This window comes from Oryctolagus cuniculus, chromosome 13 (assembly GCF_964237555.1).
Source record: "Oryctolagus cuniculus chromosome 13, mOryCun1.1, whole genome shotgun sequence".
NCBI classification, from domain to species: Eukaryota; Metazoa; Chordata; class Mammalia; order Lagomorpha; family Leporidae; genus Oryctolagus; species Oryctolagus cuniculus.
In genome coordinates this window covers 96,535,227-96,546,933 of record NC_091444.1, presented here as the reverse complement: position 1 = coordinate 96,546,933, position 11,707 = coordinate 96,535,227, and the positions used below count along the sequence as shown (strand labels likewise).

Genomic DNA, 11,707 nt, shown 5'->3' with positions numbered 1-11,707 from the left:
CTCTCTCTCTCTCTCTCTCTCTCTCTCTCGGTGTAACTCTTTCAAATAAATTAAAATATATTTTAAAAAAAAAGCAACGGTTGACAAATGTTCTCATGAGTACAACTCTGCCTATGTTTTATAGATATGCCTGGCTTCAGACCAGATGATGAGCCTTTAAAATACTCCTTAAAGTCTGAGGTACTGTCCCTTGTTTTCTTGTGACTTTTATATGTGAGTATTATATTAATCGATGGTAAAATATAGAAAAGAGTTCTTGTTTTTTCTGCCACCACTTTATCAAGAGAGATAGTAAAGACGTAAGTGAGGCAGACACCGAGAGATCACCTGCCAAATGTTTGTGACGCCGTGAACAGAGCCAGGCCAAATGCAGATGTCAGGAGTTCGAAACTCAACCCAGGTGTCCCTCATGGGTGTCTGGGGCCCAAGAGCTTGAGACATCATTGACTCCCTCCATGATTGCACGTTTGCAGGAAGCTGGGTTCCTGCACAGGGGTCGGTAATGGAACCCTGGAATTTTTCATATTGCATGCTGGTGTCCTGCACAGCATGAGCCATTGGGGGAGGGGACTACTGAGTACTGGGGTGGCTCTTCTTTTTCATCTGTGTGCATACACTCTCTGATTTCTTTGTTTTCATCAAACAATTAGTAATGCATTATGTTGTAACCATTGCCCTGCTACTTTAGTAGTCTTCTACAGTTCTACTTGACTTATTTAGTGTGACAATTGTAGCATAATTCAAAACACATAAATAGGACCTGGGTAATATAAAGAAGTAAATTTGCTCTGCAAATTATATTTATCAACAACAACAAAAAACCAGAATTGTTTTAGAATGTAACACCAGACATCTGATTCCAGTATATCTATAGATGTCTTGTCATGCTGATGAGATTTTTAGATACCAAAATTGATGTGTTATTTCCACAACTTGCAAGTTGAAAACCTAATACCTGTGTTTCAGTGCATTCTTAACATCTTCGGAATAGCAGCTGAGATACGCAGGTAGTAACATTTAGAGCAAGGTATAACATGCGAAGTAGTAAATTTGTGGGAGGACAACCACTTTGGTGGTGTTTTCATAAATAGAGATAATTAGAATTGGATGAATTTGGACTATCCTTTTGGTAAATATGTACATACATAAGTTAAAATGTTTTTTCTTACTGTGACAACAAGAGAGTGAGGTAGCTATGTTCAGAGCTCTTAGGTTTAAGCAGTATAGTGGTATCACTAACTTTATTTAAGTCATAGCACATATTAGTATGTTGCACTGTCACTTTTAGCTACAGTACGTTGGAAAGATGATATAGCCTTTTGGCATGCCATATACCACATTCATAAAATATGCCAGTATTTAATGCCCACGTAGGTGTAATGAGCATCTGTGGTAGCCAATGTAAAAAAAAAAAACAAAAACAGTAAACTCTAAAATATGCATAGAAGTTAAAGCAAAGATATCACTGAAGCATTCAGTGACTTGCTTTAGTATATGTGTGTTTTTTAAGCTGAGAGGCTTCTTTTGAGACAGGTCTGTTGAGGTGCTGTGTCCATTTCTGAGTTACATTTGTTGTTTGTTCATATATTCTGACGATATTTCTTATCTGGGAGAGAGTGGGATACCTAGTACCTATGTAATACAAGCTTCCCCTTATCTGAAGCTACGTAAAGGAGAGGTTTTGAGGCTGTCTTGACATTCGCTTCAGCCAACTCTCTTGTCTTTAGAACCTAGGAAAAAAGAATTAGGAGCTAAACTCTTGGCCCAGTGGTGAAGAAGTCAGATGAGCTATCTACCTCACACCTCGGATGGCTTTCTGTCCTCGTTTTGTACCCAATTCTAACTCTCGGCTAGAAATCAAGCAGTATTTCCTGACCTTGAAAGACTGAATTGAGGATTCTCTTTTCTGCCTTTTCTTCAACTATATTGACTTCAGTGGCAGAAATAGTGGTTTATACTTTCCTGTTGTATTTTCCCATGTCTACCTCTAGCTGAACATGGGGTAGAATCTGCTCTTTGTGTATATGCTTAGATTTTTCAAGGACTGGGCCTATGACTTGATACCCATAGTAAATCCTGTCTCACTGAATGAGTAGCTGAGGGGTTGAGAAATTGGATATATGTGTTGAATTTGTATTTTATTGTTCTGTAGGCAGGAACGTCAGCTGTAGCGGGTAAGAAGAGTAAAAAATGTTTTTTCATCACTCAAGTTGATCCACACCAGCTAATTATGAACTCTGATCACGGATTGGACAAAGATAACAAACGTAGTGAGTGCATATCTATCAAAACTTACTATTGAAATACAATGAAGAGAAATGAGTAGCTCTGAATTGGATATTCATTTATTTTGAGGGTTTTCTTTGGCTTTTTTTAATATAACCAACTTCTTCTTGAAACAGCTTCAACCCTCTGAAATTCATCCTTACTATTCCTTTTATTTCATTGAAATATTCATTTCATTGCAATATTCATGAGTGGAGAGAGACACGCCTTTATGTAAATTGTTTCCATGTGAATAAATGTTCTCACTAGTTGATCTGTTACTGCATTTGTAGGTAAGGAGTCTACCTCCCAAAGTGATCCTGAAGACAGCAACTCACCAAGGAATTCGAAGGTAGTGTGTCTTCTTGTGATTTGGAAATACCTGATTTCAGTGATGTTAAAACAAAATTGGTGTTTGCTTGAAGGTATAAAGTTACTTGAGAGACAGCTACTTACATAAGACAGGCAGATAAACATTTTCGCTATCTTGAGAAGGGGTGGTGTGATATCTCTTGAAGGCATTGATATGCATTTCCCTGGTGGATGGTGATGTTGAACATACTGTCATATTGATTGCCATTTCTATCTATTATTTCGAGTCCGGTCTGTTGAGGTGCTGTGTCCATTTCTGAGCTAGATTTGTTGTTTGTTCATATATTCTTGACGATATTTCTTATCTGGGAGAGAGTGGGATACCTAGTACCCATGTAATACAAGCTTCCCCTTACTTATCTGAAGCTACGTAAAGGAGAGGTTTTGAGGCTGTCTTGACATTCGCTTCAGCCAACTCTCTTGTCTTTAGAACCTAGGAAAGAAGAATTAGGAGCTAAACTCTTGGCCCAGTGGTGAAGAAGTCAGATGAGCTATCTACCTCACACCTCGGATGGCTTTCTGTCCTTATTTTGTACCCAATTCTAACTCTCGGCCAGAAATCAAGCAGTATTTCCTGACCTTGCAAGACTGAATTGAGGATTCTCTTTTCTGCCTTTTCTTCAACTATATTGACTTCAGTGGCAGAAATAGTGGTTTATACTTTCCTGTTGTATTTTCCCATGTCTACCTCTAGCTGAACATGGGGTAGAATCTGCTCTTTGTGTATATGCTTAGATTTTTCAAGGACTGGGCCTATGACTTGATACACATAGTAAATCCTGTCTCACTGAATGAGTAGCTGAGGGGTTGAGAAATTGGATATATGTGTTGAATTTGTATTTTATTGTTCTGTAGGAAGGAACGTCAGCTCTAGCGGGTAAGAAGAGTAAAAAATGTTTTTTCATCACTCAAGTTGATCCGCAACAGCCAATTAATAAATATGGGCTGGACTCTGATCACGCATTGGACAAAGATAACAAATGTAGTGAGTGCATATCTATCAAAACTTACTATTAAAATACAATGAAGAGAAATGAGTAGCTCTGAATTGGATATCCATGTATGTTGAGGGTTTTCTTTTCGTTTTGTTTATAACCAACTTCTTCCTGAAACAGCTTCAACCCTCTGAAATTCATCCTTACTATTTGTTTTATTTCATTGAAATATTCATTTCATTGCAATATTCATGAGTGGAGAGAGACACGCCTTTATTTAAATTATTTCCATGTGAATAAATGTTCTCACTAGTTGATCTATTACTGCATTTGTAGGTAAGGAGTCTACCTTCCAAAGAGATCCTGAAGACAGCAACTCACCAAGGAATTCGAAGGTAGTGTGTCTTCTTGTGATTTGGAAATACCTGATTTCAGTCTTGTTAAAACAAAATTGGTGTTTGCTTGAAGCCAGGGCAGCTAGTTTCAAAATCATTTAATATTATCATCTGTTTGAAGAAGCTGTGAAGACAAATAGACTTCACAATTACAATGATAACTATGGTATCCATATCTTCTGGAGTCTCTCTATATCTTTTTAGTGTTTTATTAGGCTCCATAGAGCTCATGGAATTCTAAGAGTATAATGATGTGCCTTTGTCCTCCATCCCTCTCCTTCTGTGCCTCCCACCCTGCTTCCTCTCACTTTACCCCTTCTCTGCTTTACTTTGAGTTTATGTCCTTGATCTACATTACATTCCATGGCTCCTGTAAATACTTGGTTCTTCAAGTAAAAAGCAAAAAAATGCCTAGTAAAGTAGGAATATAGACAAGGCCAAAGACAATAATGAAATGGAAAAAGGACTATTTCACTTATCTGCAATAAATTTCAAAGTAATCCCAGATCATTGAATCTATAGTAGCATAATATTCTTAACCACGAGCTTGACAAAGGTATAAAACAAAGCTTATCAAGACGACATTTGCAACAGTATCGAAACACACAAGCATTTCTGCCTTATTTGCCTTTTCATCTTCATTTTTCGATTTAAGCTGCCTCTTTTAAGGGAAAACATGAGATACTTGTTTTTCTGCGTCCAGCTTCTTTTCCCCCACATCATGCCCTCCAGTTGCATTCATTTTGCTGCAAATGGCAGAAGTTCATTCTTTCAAATGACTGAATACTATTACATTGGATACCTGTGCTGCACTTTTTCTGTTCATTCATCTTTAGAAGTGCGCTTTGATTCCTCTTTTTGCTTTTATGAACAGTGCAGCTATAATATGGTGGTGCACAGATATCCTCAATACAGTGCTTTCCTGTCTTTAGGTGTATAAGCAGAAGTGGGATTGCTAGATCATATGGCATTTTTTAAACTTTTATTTAGTAAATATAAATTTCCAAAGTACAGTTTATGGATTACAAGGGCTTTCCCCCCCCCAATAACTTCCCTCCCACCTGCGACCCTCCCATCTCCTGCTTTCTCTCCCATTCCATTCACGTCAAGATTGATTTTCAATTATCTTTATATACAGAAGATTGATTTAGTATATATTAAGTAAAGATTTCATCATTTTGATTTAGCTGTGTTTTTTGATAAACATAAGACATTTTAAATGTAAAATACTGAGTAACTTCATGCTAGCAATATTCATAACCACATAAGTATTAATAATGGTGATGTTCATAGTGGCAACTGGAAATGAGATAGGATTTGCTTTCTGACTTGAGCAGTTGCTTCATACTGATTTCTGTGACTTCACTGAAGTCCTAAGACTTGTTAACATGCTGGCCTTTCCCTGGTAATGGAGTCTTGTGAAAAGTGATATAAGTCATTTGAATCCCAGTGGCCACACCTGAATGATTGATATCTAACTTTTAGGCAGTACAATAAAATAACGTGGCAAGAAATAAGCAAACATGATGCAAACAGTGAAATACATACAGAATGAAGAAAAAAGCATCCAGTGATGTCAGTTACTTATGTTTGCAAGTAGACTTTTTAAAATCTGAAGTCCAGTGTGACTCAGTGGCAGTGTCATGAAAAAACTGAGAAATTTGATTTGGCATGAAATGTTTAGTCTTATTACTGCATCATTACTATATTTCCTATGTTAATATAGTGACGGGGCCCTTCAGGCCTTTCTGGAGATATTTTGAATGTTTTAAAATGAATAATTATTTTTGTTTTGTGCCTAATATAAGCTTGAATTTTAGACAGTGAATATATTAAAAGGGGCTACTTCTGTCATGGTTAGAATGTCATAGCAAGCAGCAATCCACGATAATTTGTTATCCACCCTTCATATAAATCTAGCAGAGAATGTGGGGCTGCAAAATATTCAGGGGATTTTCCATAAGGTTAAAGGTGGAACGTGGGGTAGAATTCTGTATTCAGAGATTTTTTTTCTTTGGAATGTGACTATGCCACTGCCAAGTAAAGGAAGAGTTGGGGCCATCCCTGTGAATGTGCAGGAGGAGGTCATCCTGAATAGAGAAGAACCTAAAGCACAGAAGAGTATGGTTCTTGATTCTCTGGTCTTTTAAACATTTATTTGAGAAACCAAGAGGCAGAGAGAGATGAAAGGCAAACCCACAGAGCTATCACATACAAATTTACTCTCCAAATCTCTGGTATGATTGGGACAAGACCCAACCAAAGCCAGTAGCTAAGTTCTCAAAACTCCATCCAGGTCTCCCTGTCAGGGGCCTAACTGCTTGAGACATCACCTCATGCCTTTCTAAGTCTGTATTAGCTGGAAATTTTTAATGAGATTCATTCTATTATTTGAAAGGCAGAATGACAGATAAAGATGGAGAGATGGAGGGATGAAAGAATTGAGCGACAAAGAGTTCTTCCATCCACTAATTGACTCCCCAAATGGCTACAGCAGCTAGGGCTGGGCCAGGCTGAAGCCAGGAGCCCAAAGCTCTAGCCAAGTCTCAAATTTTGGTGACAGTAGACCAAATACTTGTGCCATTCTTCTGCTGCTTTCCCAGTTGCATGGGCAGGAGGTGGATTAGGAGAATAACAGTTGGGGCTCAAACTGACATTCCAGTATGGAACTATGAGATGCTGCATTGCCAGTGGCAGATTCACGGATTGCACCACACACCAGCCACAGCAGGATTTTTAAGGTTTACTTATTTATTTCCAAGTCATAGATACAGAGAAAGGGAGATACAGTGAGAAAGACTACTTCCTTTCACTGGCACACTCAACAAGTGGTCACAATGTCAGGGCTAAGCCAGGCCAAAGAAAGGAGCTTCATCTGGTTCTCCTAGGTAGGTGGCAGGGGCCCAAACATAAGGGCCTTCTTCCATTACTTTTCAAAGGCCATTTGCAGGGCACTGGATCAGAAGTCTAACAGCATAATTATGAACTGAGGCCCACCTGGGGTGCCAACATAGCAGTCAGCAGCTTTACCCACTTTGCCACAATTTTGGCCTTCCCAACAGGATTTTTAATACCATATCCAAAACCAGAAATGGAATCCAGGCACTGACATAGTGTATTCAGGTGCTCTATTAGTGTCTGAGACACTATGACAAATAGCTGCGAATGGTATGACTTGATGTCTCTTTCTCACCTCTGTGTGTTCCTATTAGAATTATTTCCTTACATTTTCATCATGTGATGAGTATTTTCCTGATGCACTAGTGCACTGTGACAATTCTCTACATGACTAATTTAATGCAGCCAGTACAGTACAGTTCAAAACATAAGGACTAATTAACACAAGTAATTAGGAATTAGTTTCCAAAATTTAGCTAAAATGTATGGTTTTATCACAGTGCAATTTATGCCAAATGTCTGGTTCTATGGTAGCTACAAGGATGACTAATCATCCTAATGTGCTTTTGAAAAGGAACTGTTTTATCTGTGGGTTTTCACAGTTTGGAACTCACAAATCAATACCTGACACTTCAAATCATCATTATTTTTTTTTTTTGACAGGCAGAGTGGACAGTGAGAGAGAGACAGAGAGAAAGGTCTTCTTTTGCCGTTGGTTCACCCTCCAGTGGCCGGCGTGGCCAGTGCGCTGTTGCTGGCGCATTGCGCTGATCCGAAGCCAGGAGCCAGGCGCTTTTCCTGGTCTCCCATGCGGGTGCAGGACCCAAGGACTTGGGCCATCCTCCACTGCACTCCTGGGCCATAGCAGAGAGCTGGCCTGGAAGAGGGGCAACCGGGACAGAATCCGGCGCCCCGACCGGGACTAGAACCCGGAGTGCCGGCGCTGCAGGTGGAGGATTAGCCTATTGAGCCATGTCACTGGCCCTCAAATCATCATTATTATATTTGTATTGTCAATCTGTAAAGAATATTTCAGTGAAGGGGAAACGTGGAGAATATAAAAATGTTAGATTATAGCAATAAGATTTTGGATAAGTGGGGGCCTTTAAATAAAAACCATTTTGAACTGAAATTGATCACTTGGACTAGTGAGATGGCATTGGTACATACCACCTTGATGGGATTGTATTGGGATCCCCTGGCATGATTCTAACTCCACCATTTGGGGCAAGTCTGATTGAGCATGTCCCAAATTGTACATCTCCTCCCTCTCTTATTCCCACTCTTATATTTAACGGGGATCACTTTCCAGTTAAAATTTAAACACCTAAGAATAATTGTGTGTTAATCACAGAGTTCAACCAATGATACTAGAACAAAACAAAGAGAAAATACTAAAATGGATAAAGTATTACATTGTACATCAACAGTCAGGACAAGAGCTGATCAAGTCACTGTTTCTCATAGTGTCCATTTCACTTCAACAGGTTTCCCCTTTGGTGCTCAGTTAGTTGTCGCCGATCAGGGAGAACATATGATATTTGTCTCTTTGGGACTGGCTTAATTCACTCAGCATGATGTTTTCCAGATTCCTCCGTCTTGTTGCAAATGACCAGATTTCGTTGTTTTTGACTGCTGTATAGTATTCTATAGAGTACATGTCCCATAATTTCTTTATCCAGTCTACTGTTGATGGGCATTTGGGTTGGTTCCAGGTTTTAGCTATTGTGAATTGAGCTGCAATAAACATTAATGTGCAGACAGCTTTTTTGTTTGCCAATTTAATTTCCTTTGGGTAAATTCCAAGGAGTGGGATGGCTGGGTTGAATGGTAGGGTTATATTCAGGTCTAAGAGTCAAAGGGATCACACAAACAAGACTAGTGTCTGCTAATACTAACTGATAGAATCAAAAAGGGAGAGAATGATCCATCATGGGAAGCAGGATACACAGCAGACTCACAGAATGGCAGATGTCCTAAACAGCACTCTGGCCTCAGAATCAGCCCTTAAGGCATTCAGATCTGGCTGAAGAGCCCATGAGAGTATTTTAGGCATGGAAAGCCAAAACACCCTGGAAAAAAAAAAGAGAAGACCTAAATGGAAGATCTCTGCAAGTGAGATCCCAGTGGAAAGAACAGGGCCATCAAAGAAGGAGGTACCCTTCTCTGAAGGGAGGGGAGAACTTCCACTTTGACTATGACCCTGTTGGAATAAAATCGAAGTTGGCAAACTCAAAAGGCTTCCATAGCCTTGGCAACTCATGACTAGAGCCTAGGGAGATTACTGACGCCATAAAGAGTGTCAAATTGTTAAGTCAACAACAGGAGTCACTGTGTACTTACTTCTCATGTGGGATCTGTCCTTAGTGTGTTGTCCAATGTGAAGTAATGCTATAACTAGTACTGAAACAGTATTTTATACTTTGTGTTTCTGTGTGGGTGCAAACTGATGAAATTTTTACTTAATTTATACTAAATTGATCTTCAGTATATAAAGATAATTGAAAATGAATCTTGATGTCAATGGAAGGGGAGAGGGAGCGGGAGATGGGAGGGGTGTGAGTGCGAGGGAAATTATGGGGGGGAACCCATTGTAATCCATTAACTGTACTTTGGAAATTTATATTTACTAAATAAAAATAACATAAAAAAACAATTTTGAAATTAAAATTCCCCCAGATTGAGTGCTGTGGCATAGTAGGCTGAGCCTCCACGTCCGGTGTCAGCATCCCATATGGGCACTTGTTTGAGACCCAGATGCTCCTCTTCTAATCCATCTCTCTGCTATGGCATTGGGAAACAGTAGACAATGGCCCAAGTGCTTGGGCTCTATACCTACATAGGAGACTGTGCAGAAGCTCTTGGCTCCTGGCTTCTGGTCAGCCCAGCACCAATCATTGTGGGCATCTGGGGAGTGAAACAGCATATGGAAGACCTTTCTCTCTGTCTCTCATCCTATCTGTAACTCTGCTTCTCAAATAAGTGAATAAGATCTTTATTAAAAAAAGAAAAGAAAATGTCTTGATTACTTTTATGGCAGCAATGTTAGTCATTACATACATATAAAATTGTGTTTTCTATGGTGACGGCTGGACAGTGAGTGAAAACAAGCCTAAGTTCTTAGGTTTGAACAGCTGCTGCCTTGGGGTCAGGCATTTCACTAAGTTATAAGCCATACTCTTATGCTGATCTATAAGTTACTATCTATCTTGCCTTAAAAATAAAGATATAAGCTATTTGTGTGTTACCACATTTAGGAAAATGGTACCAACATTTACCTCAGTTATGTGTACTGAGCAAATATATTTAAATCTGATTTTTTTTTCCTTAGCATAGAAGTGGGAGTTGATTTTGGAATTCCTTAGTCAGAGAAAACCTTTCTGAATGTAACTATGATGCTGCCAACGAACGGATGAGATGGAATCATGTGTGTGAAAGTCTAGGATTAGAATATTCTGGGCAGAAAACTAGTGGGTCTCATTTTTTATCATTTGGTTGTTATAGTTGGGTATTAGCAAAACTTTAAAGTGGGACAACCATAATTGCAGCCATTGTTATGTGATCAGTTTAATAAAGAAAATGTGAAAATAAGTGCCTGGCATGTTTTAATGTTACTTATTTTCACTTATTTTAGTGGCAAACCAACAGAGAGATCTTCAGTGCAATGATTTACTGCACAAATACTTGAAACATTCAGGACTGGGCAGGTTCTATCTAGGAGTTTGGTATTTGGTGGACCCTCCGCAGGGTTGGCAGGGACTCATGTATATAAGCCATACCTGCCTCGCAGCATGCACATGATCTAGAATCTGGAGTACAAATATAGTAGGTTAGGCACTACTCTATGGGATGCCAGTGTCCCCAGGAACAGCTTACCCTGTCAAATTGCTCCCCCTAGTCTGGCACAGTTTAGAAGCTAAACACCTATTATAGTTTATATCTTTTCCTTAAGGCTTTTTGTACCTTGTTGAAGATATTGACACAAAAGGCAGACACAGAGATAACACAGATAGATACCTACTCACATGCCAGTTGAGACGCGCAGAACTCTCTTGGGTCCTATAGGTCAATCCCTATGTGTGCCTGCAACTCCAGGAACATAACCTCGTTGAAGCTGAGATACAGGAACTGGAAACTCAGTTCCAGTCTCCCATGTGGATGGCTAGAACTTAAGTACTTGAGTCACCACCAACTGTCTCACTCTGCCCACATTTGTAGGAAGCTAGATTTCTGAGCTGGAGCCTAGACTTAAGCCCAGGCACTCTCACATCAGACATAATCCTTTAGACTTAGCTTCTTCACCATTTGACCAACCACTTGCAAAGAGACTGTTTCCACTTTCTTTCTCTCTTTAGTGCATACCTATAAGGAATTAGTTCCTCACATTTCCCCATCCCATGAGTAATTCAACTATGTGCTAAGTACTTTACAGCTGTGTAAACTCAAGGTTTCTTTCATAAATCCAGTACCATGCAGTGAAAAAGAAAGGTTTAGGTATCACAAGGAATTTGTTGAGTTTTAAGAATAATCTTTTCTAAGAAATAAAGAATGTTTCCACTCTACCAGTGACCAAATATATGAATACTAACTACCTTGGAACTTTTTCTAATTCAGGGATGATTTCTTTTGGAAATTTTCTATAGGAATATAGTAACTTTATACTTGAGGCCTTTCTGGTAATATTTTAATTGACACCTTAAATAAATTTTGTTGGTGAGTTCCAACTATGTGGTAGGGCAGTTAGGCACTGACTTTACAGGTTTGGGCTACTTCTCTTATGGTTGGAACAGAAAATCAAGGTAACAAGCACTAACAGTTACCTCTAAATGCCTCATAAAAAGT

At 39.1% G+C, this 11,707-nt stretch overlaps 1 protein-coding gene across 50 annotated transcripts in view; it reads left to right on the top strand.

The window, feature by feature from the left end:
* LOC127483472 (ankyrin repeat domain-containing protein 26) overlaps nt 1-11,707 on the top strand; it is a 225,911-nt gene that overhangs the window by 126,803 nt on the left and 87,401 nt on the right. For 43 of the 50 annotated variants that reach the window (XR_011381699.1, XM_070055993.1, XM_070055989.1 and 40 more), the window contains 5 exons: nt 125-180; nt 2,153-2,270; nt 2,559-2,617; nt 3,493-3,622; nt 3,909-3,967. Coding sequence is in view for 49 of the 50 variants with exons in the window: in XM_070055993.1 (XP_069912094.1) it covers nt 125-180; nt 2,153-2,270; nt 2,559-2,617; nt 3,493-3,622; nt 3,909-3,967 (422 nt within the window). In the remaining variant the exon portion in view is untranslated. The remainder of the gene's footprint in view (nt 1-124; nt 181-2,152; nt 2,271-2,558; nt 2,618-3,492; nt 3,623-3,908; nt 3,968-11,707) is intronic. The other 7 variants (XM_070055991.1, XM_070055990.1, XM_070055992.1 and 4 more) reach the window with 5 other exon arrangements.